This window comes from Mus caroli, chromosome 9 (genome assembly GCF_900094665.2).
Source record: "Mus caroli chromosome 9, CAROLI_EIJ_v1.1, whole genome shotgun sequence".
In the NCBI taxonomy this organism is placed as follows: domain Eukaryota; kingdom Metazoa; phylum Chordata; class Mammalia; order Rodentia; family Muridae; genus Mus; species Mus caroli.
This window is the reverse complement of record NC_034578.1, coordinates 31,068,189-31,084,619: the sequence shown is the minus strand read 5'-3', so window position 1 is coordinate 31,084,619 and position 16,431 is coordinate 31,068,189. Positions and strand designations below refer to the sequence as shown.

Below are 16,431 nucleotides of genomic sequence, written 5' to 3'. Positions count from 1 at the left end.
GGGTAGGGAAATGGGGGAGAGGGGGGAGGGTATGGGGGACTTTTGGGATAGCATTGGAAATGTAATTGAGGAAAATACGTAATAAAATATATTTAAAAAAATGCAGCACAGAATAGAAAGCTCTTGGATTTCAAGAAAAACAACAGATAACAAGATTAAACTACACTTACCTGCAGCGGACACTGTTGCGGGGCTGCTCACAATGGCACCAACGCTGTTGTTGGCAACACACTGGTAGCAACCAGAAAGGGAAGGGTTAAGAGACAGAATGGTCAAAGTCCCCCGATGAATCTTTATCTGTTCTGTGTTTCTGTCCAACCGTTTTCCATTATGCAACCATGAGATTCGGGCAGTAACAGGTTTAGCAGAACAATGTAGGACCACAGGTCTACCAAGCTTCTGGACAGCAGAGAGTGGCTCAGAAATAAAATAAGGTGCCAAGTCTACAATGGAACATTCCCGGGTGTAAAACGGAGATACAAGGAGGAAGGTTCAGAAAACAGAGAAAAAAATACATTAAATACTTTTCATCTGCATCTATGACCAAGACAGTCTTTCATCTCTATATGTGGTAGCTCTTAATCCTGATAAAAATTCATAGGTCCATCTTCACCATCCCCCCACCCCCAGTTTTTGAGGTAGGGTTTCTCTATATAAGAGCCCTGACTGTCCTGGTTTTGATTGGTGGACCAGGCTGGCCTTAAACTCACAGAGATCCGACTACCTCTGCCTCCCCAGTGCTGGGATTAAAGATGTGCCACTATGCCAGGCCCCTACAGTTTTTTGTAAACAGGTAATAAATGCTGCTCAATGAATTATACACACACACACACACACAAACACATACATCCTCACATAAGTATAAAGCAAAAAGATTAAGAAGAAAGGCTTCAGCCCCGGCCTCATCATTCTCCTCTTACCTGAGCTCACAGAAGAACACAGAATCACAAGAACATACAGCAATGTCCATAAGGGTCCGAGGTCTGGATGCATATCGCCCAGTTACAGAAGTAGGCTGGGAAGACTTTCAGAGAAAGCCCAGGCCTCCGCTTACTGAAAAACATTCAAAACAGAAAGAAAATTTAAATGCTAAGAATCCCAGCATCTTTAAACTGATCACCTCATCTTAGGTTCCTTATGACCTCTGTCTTCTCAATCCACATAGAGAGTAGACACTAGACTAGGGTTAGAAGCTTTATTCTTTCTTCTGGGGACTAGGATATTCCATTACTGGTGAACTACTCTGAGCTAGTGGAGATCACACTGAAGTGGGTCAAGAATGGAAGAGGAAGAAGCACCAAGAGACACTGGGCCCTTGAGAGATGGATAGGGCAAGGTGGGCGATGAAGATATTTGATTCTATTTGAGACACCATCTAGAAGCAGAAGCAAAGGAATTAACACAGGCCGGGAGATGACGTATGAGGTGCAGACCCATGCCAAGGGTTTGGTATAAAAGAGTAAAGAATGTCTATTTACTAGAGTAGAAAATCCAGAAAGTGTGATACAAAGTGAAGGGGAGAATAAGCAGTTCTGTGTGCCTGAAGAACATGTAAGATTATCAACTGAGCATATAGCTGCTACCATAAAGTCCAAAGTTGCTTAAATGAGTCATACGGAGAAGTCAGAGCTGGAAATGTAGATTTCAGATATAAGAAAATCGGACATAACCTCAGGCTTTTCTATGGAGAATATGCTTGGAGAACAAGAACCTTTAGAGACTGAACAGAGAAGGAGCAACAGGGATGTAAAGAAAGAAGCAATGAACAGGACAAACCCAGGAGAATGCCCTCTAGTAGTCAGCAGTGTAAGCTTAGCTGCTATCCAAAGGGTACGATGCAGAAGGCCCGTAATGTTGACAAGAGTGATTCAGCAGAGAGAGGCTAACTTAATGGGAATTAAGGACATGTAGATAGCAGGAGACAAAGGGAGAGAAGGAAGGACAGACACTTCCCAAATTCTGCCATGCAGCAGGAAAACTGGGAGAAACTGGCTGCAGACAGATGAATGGCTCTGACAGATATCCTGAGGGAAAGGCACTTTCTCTGATTGATGTTGTTGTTGTTGTTGTTGTTAAGCTAGAGACAGTAGAGTACATTTAGAAAACTTTTAAGAAGTCCATAAATTTCAGGGCTGGCAAGGACATGGAGACAAACCACCACATAGATGATGGCTGAGATAGGACCAGTGAGTTCTTTTTGGAGACAATTTAGAAATATGTATCAAAATCATTCATTCATAAAGCAAATGTTTTTCAATAGTAGATATCATCCTAAGAGTTAGATGTGGGGCGATTTTTATTACAAACATAGAAATAAAATAACACAGACATAAGTTTAAGCCTTACATTCTAGTGGGGGAAATGGACAATGAGAAGATACAAGTAAAATGAGTCGGTTTAACAATGTATCTTCTAGAGATGGCCAACTCCTTCTAAAGCCTGGACATCTTTCTGCTTTGCTCTCACTCATCTAATCTGGTGACATGATGTATCCTCCTTAAAACCAAGCATACTCAATGTTGTAAAGTTCCACTTTCCAGAAAAAAAGCATTCTATCATGTCCCTTAGAACAAAAGTACTACTCCAATATAATGAAACTTCCATGTGTGCAATCATATTTCATAAAAACTGACACTGCACTAAGTATGTTCTAACTATCCTGTTTGTTCCTTCACTCATTATTTACTCCTGTGCCTAATTTAAAAAAAAAAATCAGCAAAAGTGTACTAAACCCTTCCTCTGTGCTGGTGTTATGCTGGGCACGGTCATCAGGAACCTCTGCAGATCCTGCCCTGTGTTCCTGGTTGGCCAGGGCTGGAGATGGGCTGTGGAATACAACATAACAGAATGACTGGCTATAGTAACAGCACCTCAGCAGTGAGCAGTTGTCTACACTAAGAAGGGCCATATTCACCATGTGAAAACTGGGCAGTGAAAGAAAGCATAGCAGTGAGCCTCTGAGTCAGTGGCTTGGGATCTGCTCATCTGTGCCTTGGGCTTGAAAGCCTACAAACGCAAGTTGATCTCCATCTCTGACATCCTCTCCATTTCTTTTCCCGGTGATCCCTTTAAGAAGTGGGAGCCGATGAACTGGCAGAAGGGGTCAGTTGTGTGAAAACTTTTTTGGTTTATTTGAACTATCCTAGTTAAGGCTAAGGACAGACAGCAGTGGTGAAGGCTAAGTAAACACTCACTGACTTGTTAACAGGAGACACTCCGAGAAAATGCGGACATGCAGAACTGTTTCTTCCTTTTGCCAAGTCTTTCTTCAACTATTTATTTATTAAAAGGCAGCGACACGGACTTTACAGTGAACTTTAACCCTGGCACAGGACCTAATTTATAGCTGCTCTTAAACATTTCACAGCTCATTATTTCTACCTAAATACGATCACATGGAAGCTTCCTTGATAAAGCCTACTGGGCTGCTCTTTTACACTTTTAGACAAGGTTTCACTGTATAGTGGTGGCTACCCTCTATGTAACTCAGGCGAGCCTCAAACTTGCAATGACCCTCCTACCTCTACCTCCTTGATGCTCAGACTACAGGCTTGATCCATCATGCCTGGCCATGTGGTTACTTTTAACATGATCTCAGGTGATTTGGGGTTTTTTTGGTTTTTTGGTTTTGGTTTTTCGAGACAGGGTTTTTCTGCGTAGCCCCGGCTGTCCTGGAACTCACTCTGTAGACCAGGCTGGCCTCGAACTCAGAAATCCTCCTGCCTCTGCCTCCCGAGTGCTGGGATTACAGGCGTGTGCCACCATGCCCGGCTTCAGGTGATTTTGTAAGTTAGAGAGAACCTATATCCACAAGAGGCTCTTACTAAACATCTGTGGGCTTGACTTCTGTGTGTGCAGAGCTCAGGTTAGAGGACCATAGGGATAATGTCATCTATAGGTCAGGTGACTTGAAGAGAGAAACAACAGAATCGCACATCAGCCTTACCACTAAACGTCACACAGAAGGTGAGACCAGTTCAAATCAAAGGAGACTCATGAGCAGCATGGGACAAAAGTCACGCAATGCTATGTCACTTTCCAAAGTTTCATCTTTGTCAAATATTAGCATTACTACTATTATTACTGTCTCGGCCCCTCTCCTTCTCCCCTTCCTCCCTCCATCCAACACACACACACACACAAATTCCCCCTTTATTCCTCCCGCCATGTTGCACAGTGGCCTTACCATAATGTCATCTCTCCCCTACAAACACTTATGTTACGTTCGATAGAAAGCATCCCTCATTCTCTCAACAACATTGTCTGTCATCCCAGCCTCCTCTCACCCTCTCTGCTGACACTAGTGACCAGCAGGATGGAAGTCCAGAGATACAGACACTGGGACTGGCTTGAGTTTCTGAAGCCCCCAAGTCCACCTCTAGTGACCTCCTCTAAGGCCACACCCACTCCAAGGCCAGAGAGGATTTCCTAATCCTTTTGAACAATGCCATTGTCTATAAGTCTATGGGGGGCATTTTCACTCAAACCACCATACACTCTGTTGAGTGGATACACTTAATATAGATAAATTACCCTTTTTGAATACTTTAATATGCAAATAAAGTTACTTTAATAAAAACTAACTTTTAAGTTACACATACTTAAAGTGACTTAAGCCATATTGTGCACATACATCTCATGCATATGAGTGAATATTGTCCATAAATCTTTAGTTACTCTTTTAACTACGTGTCCTGAGGTTATATTCTTGGAAGCAGAATTCCCACATCACGGATATGGACATTTTAGTTTGTTTTTACTGCGTTCTGTCTTCATGTATGTCTGCAGGCCAGAAGAGAGCACCAGATCCCATTACAGATGGTTATAAGCCACCATGTGGGTGATGGGAATTGAACTGAGGACCTCTGGAAGAATAGACAGTGTTCTTAACCTCTGAGTTAATCATTCCAGACCCAAAGGATTTTTTTTTTAAATACATATCATCAAGGTGTTTTTCTCAAAAGAAACCAGTTTCCAGCACCATTCCTAACAACCACTGTCTGCACAGTTAAGTAATTGTCTCCTCCGTTTATGGTGCAGATTGATGTATTGTATAAGCCAAATGTGGATATGAACTATAACTGACCAACTCACTGAAGTACATGAAAACATTCATCACACTATTGACCTTTGTTCTTCCATGACAAAAAGATCATGGGGGGGAAAATCTGCTTTCAACCCTAAATCCATCAAGAGGGAAGGCAAAGAATCGCTGCGTTCTGTGTAGTTACCGGGTAGTTTTAATTTATAACATGTGTTTCTCCAAAAATAAAATTATATGCAAAATCTGCTGGTACTCAAAATTTCAATCTGCTGTCCAAGAATATAAATCTCCCTCCCATCCTGCTTTTATTTTCTCCATCCATCACATATAAAATAGAAGTATATGCAGCTATTTTCCTAACTGAAAGAGGCAGTAAAATAAACTAGGTTCAATTAAGTAGGCAGTGCACGCACTCGAGTGCATACACACACACACATACACACACACACACACACACACACACACACACACACACACACACCAAAAAGAAAGGAGAGCAGCTACAAGAAGCAGCCCACTTGTCTAGAAATGGAGTCCACTCTTTGTTCCTCCACACTGCAGACAGACTCGATATCTTGGAGCACAGTTCCTCTCCTTGGATCTTGAGGGTCAAGGGAGAGCTGTTGTATCCTCCGTGGCTGAGATTTGAGCCTTTCCCTCCCCGTGCACACAGGTGACTGTGTATAACAGCCACAGTTTCTGTGCCATGCTGGGTTCAGCTGGGTTCTTCTGGCAGCAGGGGGCTAAAGGTACGCCTCAGCTGAGCTCAGAGAGGAAATACTTCCCTGAAGTTTGCTTAACTCATTGTTCAGGTTGTGAACTTACTGCTTTTCTAACCCCTCTTCGACATGCTGCCAGAACAGCCCTTTGGGGAAAGCCCTTCCTGAGGTTTTAGATTTGATTACTTTGTTTTCGAAGCATCACGTCTGCTTTCCTAAGCCTGATTGGCTCTTTCTGAATTACCCTGCTCCCTAGCACACCCCAAGCCCCCCAAGGCTGATCAAGGCTCTTTCTGAATGACCCCCCCCCTCCTTCTCTTGCCCTAATTGTGAACAAAAACTTGGCTTTGGGATCAGTATGATTCTTCAAAATCGGAAATTCTTTAAGTTAGTTTGCATTTTAAAGGAAATCTTATTCTTCATGAAATGTGATCTTAAATAAAGAGAGAACTGATTCCTATTTCCAATCAATTTCAAAACGTGCCATTTAGCAACTGTTGAAACAAAAAATCTTTTTCTGCACTAACTAAAATGTAGACTATGCTGAGGGGGAAACCTCGGCTAAGTGCAGGAAGATTAATCCAGCACAGTTACAGAGAATTCAAACACAAGACATTTAAAAAACAAACAAAAAACCACATTGAACTACCTGCATATTACCTGTCAATTTTTTTCTTCATTTGAAATATTTAAATCATTTAGTGAAGAAGCTTTCATTTCCTATACAAAGCTGTCACGGAATCCATCTCTTCTAGCAGAAGTCCCTGCAATTGATTAGTCAACACACAGGGCATCTCTGGGTAGTCTTGGCTGTCCTGGAACTTGCTCTTGTAGACCAGGCTGGCTTGACACTCAGAGATCTGCCTGCCTCTGCCTCCTGAGCACAGGAATTAAAAACTTGTGCCACTACAACCGGTTCAGATAACAATTTTTATTGTCACAGTGGCTGTTGAACAGCTTTTCCACTTTGTGGATGGTTCCTTTCTAGGCAGTATATCTTTTAAGAGGCTAAAGCAAAACCCTTCAAAAGTCATGTGTTGGTGTTACACCTTTAAAGAAACAACTACCAGTTTATGATTCATTTCGTCATAAGCACCATACTAAAAAACTGAATTGCATTGTCCTCAAAAACAGGGGGCTTTGTGGGCAGTGCCAAGTAGGAAGGCAGTGAGAGTGTTCTAATCTGTCTAGAGCCATGGCCCCATTTCTAAGGGTCATGAAACAGCCATACTTCATCTGCTGTCTTTTCTCTCTGCTGGAACTTTAAGTGAACTAGGAACACAAGACAGCTAAAAATCATTACAACAAACAAACAAAAAACCTTCAAGGAACTTCTCCATAGTCCTTATTGTCTATCACCTCTACAAATCAGCTCTCAGTGACCAGTAGACTTCTTTTCTTATCTATGAGAGCTTGCTTTTATTGAGTTGGAGCCTAATGTAATGTTTCCACTGCAATCAGTGAAGACCACCTCCAATAAGTGACTGAGTTTGTAAGAAATAAAAGTTTTCAGGGTGTAACACAGTTAAAGTGTGAAAAGATATCAACACATAAAAACACTGAAGGGAGAGACAGATGAACAACAGAATCACCTGTACAGGTGACACAGGAAGGACAGGAGATTTCTTTCACCTAGACCTGGGGTTAGGGCTTCTCAGAGGAGGCAGGAGAAATGCTGCAGGTTCAAGGTCAGCCTAGGCTACATAAAGAAAGAGATTGTGACTCTTTACAGAAAGATAAAGTTAGATTAGATGAAATCAAAGTAACAAATTAAGGAATCTGTTGGGAGAATGGTGAAGAGGAAAGAAAAGGAAGAGACAGATTCTAAACAGAAAGGATGGACAGCGTGCACACCGAATCTATATATAGAGAGTAAGAGAGCTTATGGGCTGGAGCATGGGGTTATTATATTCTGAGAGAGGTACAAAGGCACACAGAAACCGTGTGTGTGTGTGTGTGCATATATATCACACCACATTAAGGTATCTGGCTTTCATCCTGACAGGACTACTTTCCACAGGAGAGGACACGCTCAGATCTGCACCTGTGAAGTGCCATCTACACTACAATGTGGAAAACGGTTGAAGACAAGTTAGGAAGCAGGTAGGAAAGAGAAAAGGACTCGCATGAGAGAAATTGCCCCTAACATCTTGGACATATTTAAATAATATGAACGGTAAAATGGACAGGACGAAGTTCACAAGCAAACCAGTCTGGGAAAGAAGGTGCAGCTCAGACATCACCAGGATCCATTTGTCCATCCACTTCCTGTTTCCTGGCTGCTCTGACAAGAAAGAAGGAACCAAAGTGACAGGCTACATCTCTGACTACAAAGTGACTCTGTGGACGGTCTGCATTTTCTCCTACAGGAAATCCATGAGAAACAGCAGGGCCTTCATGCTTACTGTCCAGAAGGTGGTGCAGGGGATGGGGGCGCCTGTGGAGATGCTGAGACGGATGTAAGTGGGGATCTAAGAGAGCTGATTGGACTTGTGGAGCAAGGTACAAATGTGGGGGTCAACAGCAAACACAACTGCTGGCCTGAATAGAGGAGGGCAGGCTGAGTCCTGAAAAGTCTCCTCATCTGAAGCAGCAGGAACTCCTCACTCAAGACTAAGGAGCCCAACAAAGCTGCTGCTGGAGGAACTTAAAAAGGGGGAGGCAGAACCGGTTACCCAGGCATGTGACTGAAGAGGCTTGATGGAAAACCAGTCCTGAAATGTCACCAAGTCAGCCCACCCTCCCCACACCTCTCACGTACCTCTAAAAGGTGCTGTGAGCGAGATAATCAAACCTGTTCCACATCCCTAGACAGTCACTCTAACTACCAAAGGCTTTGCTGGATCGGTCTCCTCACTGTGTGTACATGAGGACCCCCAAAATGAGACAGCTGGCAGTCACTGTTCAGTAATTTCACAACAGGGACTGGAGGAGGGCGAGGCAAGGAGAAGCAAAGAAAGTACCATCATTTTAGTCACAACGAATACACTATCTATTAGTGTGTCATTCTGGTGGCGTGGGGTTGGGGGAGGAAATACACTTACAAACTAAAGCATCCCTGGTTCTGTGACCTGCTGCATAGCCTGGAGGTGGGAGAAGGAATCTGCCAATCTCATAGGAAGGTTCCAAGCTACCTACTCTGAAATCCTGCTCTCCCGGTGAGCGAAGCGCTCTCAGTGTGAAATTTGGACAGTGCCATTTGTACACACTTCTTAATGACCCTGACATCATTCAGATCAACCTTAGGCTGGCACCCACAGATTCTGCAGCCTTTCCCCAACCNCCCCCCCCCCCCGATCTCAGTTGAGCCAAACAAACATACAAACAACCCTGCCGCCTGCAGAAGTGTCTCCTTCCACTGAGGACCAGCAAGAGTAGAAGGGAAAAAAATGGAAGTGACGTAGGAGCCATGGCACCAAAAAGGCCAAGTGAGCAAAGAAATAATCAACTCCACATGAGCCACTCCAGCACCGACACAATAGAAAGGGCCTAAGACTAACCCCACGAAAGGTCACAAGGATCAAGGGTCACAGTGAAAAAAGAGGCAACAGCTAGGAGCAGCCAAGCTGCAACAGGCGTCAATGTGGTCCTAATTAGACACCAAAAGAAACTCTAAGGGCAGGCTTAGGCTCTGTTCACAAAAGTTGTGTGTTTTTTAAAAGGACACATCAAGAGTTCCTTTCCCTCTTTCTAACAGATGACGCCTTCCTGCTCCTGAGCACAGGAAACCAAGAATTGTGGAATCCAGATAATTCTGGCATTCATCGTGAAGGTACGGGAGGGTTATAAAGCTTGCATACAAATGGTGAAATGATGAAAAGCAACTTGGGAAAGATCAATGAAAAGACGAAATACAGCGAATTTCAAGGAACTACTGTGCAAAACTGCAGAGTCGACCCTTGCCTTAAATGCAACCCTCAGTGGATTTTCAAGTTTATTGCTGGCACTGGCTTCGTGGGAAAAAGTAACAGAATTATGGTAACCGCAAAACAAATGGTCAAAGAAAAGTATTTTAAGTCTGCTACAAACTAGCTAAACTAGAACAGACTAGACTGGTGGTGTGATGCTGCCATCAGACACTTGGCTAGCCTCCTTTGATGGGGGATGAGAAGGAAGAACATGGAAAGAGTCGAAAAAGAATGCTAAGGTAATATTATTAATACTGTTATTTAAAAATCCAGAGCTTCGCTTAGACCATGTGATGCACCGAGACAAGAATTTCCCTGGCAGTTATGAAGCATGACCTTCACTGGGTTAGGTTTAGATTATATTTTTAATAATGTGAGGAGGGGAGCTTAAAGAGAAACTAATTTCCATAAAGTATATTCTAATGTATACAGACAAAGCAATGATGAAACAATAAATGAGGGGGGAAAAATCAGAATTCTTAGACGACTTGGGTCAGTGCCTGTGATGGACAGCTCTATCATGGTGACTTTTCTACCTCTCTACCTATTGAGTTATCTGTTTCTAGAATCTAGACCATACTGATCCTAGTTTCAGGGTTTCTCTTTCCTCTTTAAACCTGGCTACACAAAAGAACTGAAGACCCCTAGATTTCTTTGCTCCATTTAGTGATGAGAATTAGGTCAGACACAGCTTCATCAAACCTGCCATTCTACCACGGAGGAGCAGCTGTGCACTGATAAAAGGGCTCTCCAGGCTTATTCAAAAGTTGACACACAAGTCAATCACAGATTACCACCTAGTTGGTACATAAGGGGCCCAACGTGACTGATAAGCCAAAACATACGTAAAAGCACAGTGGTCCATACCCAAGAAAAGCTGCACTTCAGAAAACCTTAAAAGACTCTGCCATCACAGGCAGTTAAAAACAAAATAATGATCAAGCTACAATGCCCTGATGAACAAGAAAATAGGAAAACAGGTCAATTAAGTTTACAGTGTTTTTGTAAATACAGCACTTTCTATATAGCACGAAGTGCTTATCCAAACAGAAAAGCCTAAGAGTCCATCAATGACACAAGGCCGGCCTGTCTATAAGAAACGAGGCGTAATTTGCTGGAACAACTCTGTTAGACTCAACCTAAACCAACCAGAGGCTACCTCATTGTAACATTACATTGGACACCAATAAACAAGGTAGCTAAAAGAAACACACCTGGATACAGAGACAAGACATGTGTATGTACACAAAGACACAGATACAAGAGCCAGCACAGAAAACAAACATTCCAATGATGCTACGTGGCACAAAACATTTTTTTTTTAATTCTCTATTAACTATCGCATCAATGTATAGATGAGGTACAAAAATCATCCTCATTATTACACCTGTGTTTAACCCCATAGTCTCAACCTCAGTATCATAACCCAATATTTTCATTAATGGATATTTCAAAAACAATCAAGAGAATAAAGAGGGTTTTTTGTTTGGTTTGGTTTGGTTTTTTTGTTTTTGTTTGTTTGGGTTTTTTTGGGTTTTTTTTTTTTTTTTTTTTTTTTTTTTTGGCTTTTCGAGACAGGGTTTCTCTGTGAAGCCCTGCCTGTCCTGGAACTCACTCAGTAGACCAGGTCTTGAACTCACAAATTTGCTGCCTCCCAAGTGCTGGGATTAAAGGCGTGCGCCACCACACCCAGCTGAGTTTTAACATACTATAATCGGTACATGATAAGCTCCAAGTTCCTTGAAACAGTAACAGCAATATGAGAGTAAATAAAAATTTTAAATTAGCATCTACTACTGATATTTCATAGTAGTACTAGGTCAGGCTGCCTTACTTTTGTAGGATATACTTTCACATAGAAAGTCCTGTGGGTCCTGACACTTGTCATGGTTGACTTTCATGTATAACATGAAGGGGTTTTGTTTTGTAGTGATTTTTTTTTCACTTACAAGTTTTTTTTTTCTTTTCCTTTCTTTTCTTTTCCTCTGGGGTGGGGGGATAGCAAGAAAGCTGTACATTGGATTGATAGTTTAATTTTTCCACTATCTCTGACTAAAAACCACCAAGAGGGCCAGGGTGGTAGAGATGGCCCTGACCATAAAGTCATGCACAAGCATGGCCTCTTAAGTCTGATCAATCCCTGGAACCCACATAAAGGTCCAAAGAGAGAAGAGACTCCACAGAGTCCTCTGACCTCCACATGCAGCCCATGACATGTGTGGCCCAGCATGAATACATCATGTGTACACACACACACACAATCCATTTAAATGTTATAACAAAAGGCTGTTTCTGTTGTTATAACAAAATACCTGGGACTGGATAATCTATAAAGAGGAGGGATCTCTTTGGCTTTCACAGGGCTGAAGGCTAGAAAGATCAAGAGATAAGTATGGTATATGGTGAGGTCTTTGTGCTGTAGCACTCTATGACAAAAGGCAAGAAAAGCAAGGGAGAAACAGACACTAGGGGCATCAAATACCCAGTACCAAATAGGACAACTCGGACCTCAGGTGGCATTAGTCCACTCATGGGGCGGAGCTTTCACACCATCTAAGCACCCATTAGAGAGCGCACTGCTCAGTGCTACTCTGGGCATATATTGAAACCATGTCAAGTGTCTATAGCCAAAGGGCCTCAGAAATAAAGTATGGCTAAGGAATTGGACCAACATATTGATAGGTATTAGATAGATAATAGACACCCCATTTCCTAAAATGCTATATGTCTGGCATTAATACTTTTATATAACCAGGAGAATTTCAAAGGTTTTTATTATTAAAAAAATCAGAGACAGAATTTCATTTGTAAATATCTTAAAACAAAATTATTGGTTGATAGACTAAGCTGGTATGTTCCCCTTTCCATAATTATGTGCACGTAGGGATTGGCAAGATGGCTCAGAAGGGAAAGGGTACCTGCTACCAATCCTGACAACCTGAACTTGATCCTAGATCCCAGATTCTACATAATGGAATCTGAACAGTCTGTGTTCGTTCTCTCTCTCTCTCTCTCTCTCTCTCTATCTCTATCTCTATCTCTCTCTATCTCTCTATCTCGCTCTCTAATTAAATAAATGTAGTAAAAACGTTTTTGAACAAAAGCATGTCCAGGCAGGGAACAGTACCATGCCTCAGTGAATAAAGACAGTTGCTACTCAGCTAGGCTACTGAGTTCAAGTCCTGGAACCTAGATAAAGGTGGAAGGAGGTAGCCACCCACATGCTTGTCCTCAGACCTCCACAGCCACGCCACGGCATGCACACCCATATGCATACATCACTACTTAAATTTATTTAAAAAACAAAACAAAACAAAACATTCTGAAAAAGAATGTTCAGAGGGAACATTCTCTAACTTGGTACCATGGGAGTTCTCTCTGCAAGGAAAAAAATCCTCCATAATTTCTCCAGCCTCAGAATTCTGTAGCAGACATTTTGTAACTGTTCTATCTAAAGGAAAGAGACAAGGCAAGTGTGCCCTGCAGCTCTCTCCTGTCACAATGTATCTTTCCTCATCCTTAGCAAATGCCAAAACTGCACTGACTAAGGGAGAAAGGGGAGAGCAAGCCAAAGGCAACCTTAGCCCTATAACGGAAGTGAGATGCTTCCATGAACAAGGCAGAGTTTATGTGTACTCATGAAACAAACAATAGCTATTTATTAAGTGTGAGACATGAAGTTCATGGTTTTATTGCAAGAGCTTAAATGAAGGGAACCCCTTTACTTTATACTCAAAAACAAAATGCCTGTAGAAATTTGCCTGGTAAACCCTTGTTCTGTAACTGGTACCCACCACGTCACCGTTAAACCATCAGTGAGGCATCCATGGAATTCTGCAAACACTGTCAAAAATGTGTATATAGTGAAAGCAAAGTTCTTCTCGAGACTTAGGAGTTATCTTTAAAAAGAAAATTACTGAACAAAAGAATATTACCCATTTGAAAACTACTCAAGTGGGAGAAAGCAAGCTGGATTTAACCCACGCATGCCACTGCCTATATAGAAACACCATCCAGAACCACATTAATATATGCAACTAATACATGCTAATAAAAGAAATAAAAACAAATGATACTCATTCTCAAATTTGAGGGTGGGGGAGAAAAACACTCGGGTACCAAGTACTCCAGGAATCTACATTTGAGGCATCACATCACGCCACATAACCGCCTCCTTTCTCTCTGCTGGCTTCATTGCCAACATAAGCAGCTCAGGGGAGAAACCCAGATGGCAGGTGTGGGTGTTCCAGAACATCAGATATTGTTTTGTTTATCTGAATTACAATCTTGGCTCAAACGACCTGGGGGTGCAAATAAAACATACTGCTAATTAAAATAACCAGCAGCAGTACTAATAAAACATCTAAAAAGCAACAATTTTATAGAGAGAAGGCCTTTTAGGAGCTTGCCTCCTTACCTCGGGATACAGAACAATCAGCATGCCATTAAAACTAGCTGAGGTATCCCAGGTTCTGCTGGAGGAGGATAAAAAGCAACCTAAGACTGGGGCCAGGCAGAACCAAACAGGACACAAAGGCCTCATACTGACTTACCAGGCATCTGCAGACAAACACCTACAGGAACAGCAAAGAAGCCACATCCTAACAACAGCAAATGTGTGGATAATCTGCTGAACTTACACTTCAGCCAACACCTGCCAGGTTAAGAAGGGGATACCCAGATGCTGAGATGGTGGCTCAGTCTCAGGACAGATGCCTAACGTAAACATGGCCGTGGGTTCAATTCACAGCCCCAGAGAAGATGATGGTGAGGGGAGAGATGTTCAAACCTCCCATGTATGAATGCCATAATCTACAGGCAAGAATATTAATTTTTTTAACTAATAACTGTTGTTTGCTAAAGACTTGGGCGTTCATTACGTTAAATCACTACATAACAGCTCGATGCTATCTTTCTGAAACAGGCTGCCCACTATCTCCTACACACACATGCCTTCACCCCCACACTGGCACCACTGCTTCCCTCAGAAGAACAGGTCTTTGCCACTCACAAGGAACCAGCCTTACCACAAGCCCATCATGCACTTTCATGCTTACCTATCCCAGCAACCTTCAGGGAAACTGGAGGTTCAAAGGCAGGACACTTCCACACCCAACCCTATATTCAACTTAAATAAGCCCCCCAACTATCCAGTTAATCTCCCTACACACTGATCTGAAACTTCTGGTTTTTAAACTTTCCTTCCTCAACAATGTCCTTGACATATATTTTCATCTTGACTTCGCACGTGTAAAAATTATAGCTGAAGAGAGATCTTGAAGGGAATCTACAGCCCTCACTTTATCTGACTGCCACACTGCAAGAGGAGGGAAGGACCTAGGCTAGATTATTTGGGGATGAGAGTATGTCAAAAATCCTTATCCCTTCCACTCACTTGTACATGAACCACCTGTTAAAAATAAAGAGCTTTTAAAAACCATCTTCTAGGGCTGGTGAGATGGCTCAGTGGGTAAGAGCACCCGACTGCTCTTCCGAAGGTCCAGAGTTCAATTCCCAGCAACCACATGGTGGCTCACAACCATCTGTAACAAGATCTGGCGCCCTCTTCTGGAGTGTCTGAAGACAGCTACAGTGTACTTACATATAATAAANAAATAAATNTTTAAAAAAAAAAAAAAAAACATCTTCTAGTGGGCCCACTGAACCCCTGGGAGCTCCATGCTAGAGGAATTTCTATCTGTTTTGCTCACCACTGTAAGTCCAACTCAGGGAAGGAACTGTCCCAAAATAAGTCTTCATACACTTGATAAATGAATAAATGTACAATGCAAGACATAGTTACTTGACAAACTACCGATTTCCTGTGTGTTTAAAAAAGTTCTGCTAAGCCAACAAGAAACGGTAAAAACGGTTGAACATTATCAGAGAGCTGCTAGCTGCTTTAGAGAAATCATTACTAATGCTCTGTACCTCACCATTGAATTGTGTCTTCTAATAAGAATCTATATTTTCTGCATTACATATTTATGCCAGTGTCTACTTACCTACTTTATATCAATCTTTAAAAACTCACAGCCAACATTTTCATTCCTCATAGTTTAAGACAGGTGCCAAGAGGAGTGACTAGCAAAGTATATCATATGGCACTGAGGAAAACCCAGGGGCCCGAGACTCAACAATGGAGCACCTGACTCACTAGACAACAGGAGGCTTAGAAACAGCAGTGGATACATGGAAACCTCAACACTAGGTTCACTCATAAGGCCACGTAGCCAAATACACTCAGTACATGTGTGATTATCTTCATGTAGATATTTATGACTGGGATCACCAGTACAGGGTGGAAAGCAGGATTTTATCACACACAACGGCCAGGTTTCTGATATGAACGATATAGCCATAGTCACAAAGCAGCCAGATCTCTAGAGTACATTAGTATACAAGAGAACAGTAACTCACACATAAAATTCCAGCCACAGTAAATGTCATATTCCTATTGACACAGTGTGACTAGAATATGCCTATAATTATCAGGTCGACCTATTTACCAACACCCGCTTTTCAGTCTTGAACGTGACAAATATCTAAGGAATACCAAGCATAACTTACAAGTGACAATTTAGTTGTTTTCTGTCAATGCAGGCAGCATCGATTTGTTGAGTTATTTACATAAAACTTCACCTTCATTAGTGGGTATGAAATTAGGATTTAAAATACTGTGGTTAGATCAGAGCTACAAGAGAAAGACTCGATCCGGCTGGATCAGCGCCGGGGTAGCGGGAGCGCAGGGTTGCCTGAC

General features: G+C 42.2%; 1 protein-coding gene across 2 annotated transcripts in view; it reads right to left on the bottom strand.

The window, feature by feature from the left end:
* Cdon (cell adhesion associated, oncogene regulated) overlaps positions 1–16,431 on the bottom strand; it is an 88,400-nt gene that overhangs the window by 56,376 nt on the left and 15,593 nt on the right. For both annotated transcript variants that reach the window (XM_029481843.1, XM_029481844.1), the window contains exons 2-3: positions 921–1,053; positions 171–443 (exon numbers count right to left, since the gene is read on the bottom strand). In XM_029481843.1, the coding sequence (XP_029337703.1) occupies positions 171–443; positions 921–993 (346 nt within the window). In that variant the 5' untranslated portion in view covers positions 994–1,053. The remainder of the gene's footprint in view (positions 1–170; positions 444–920; positions 1,054–16,431) is intronic.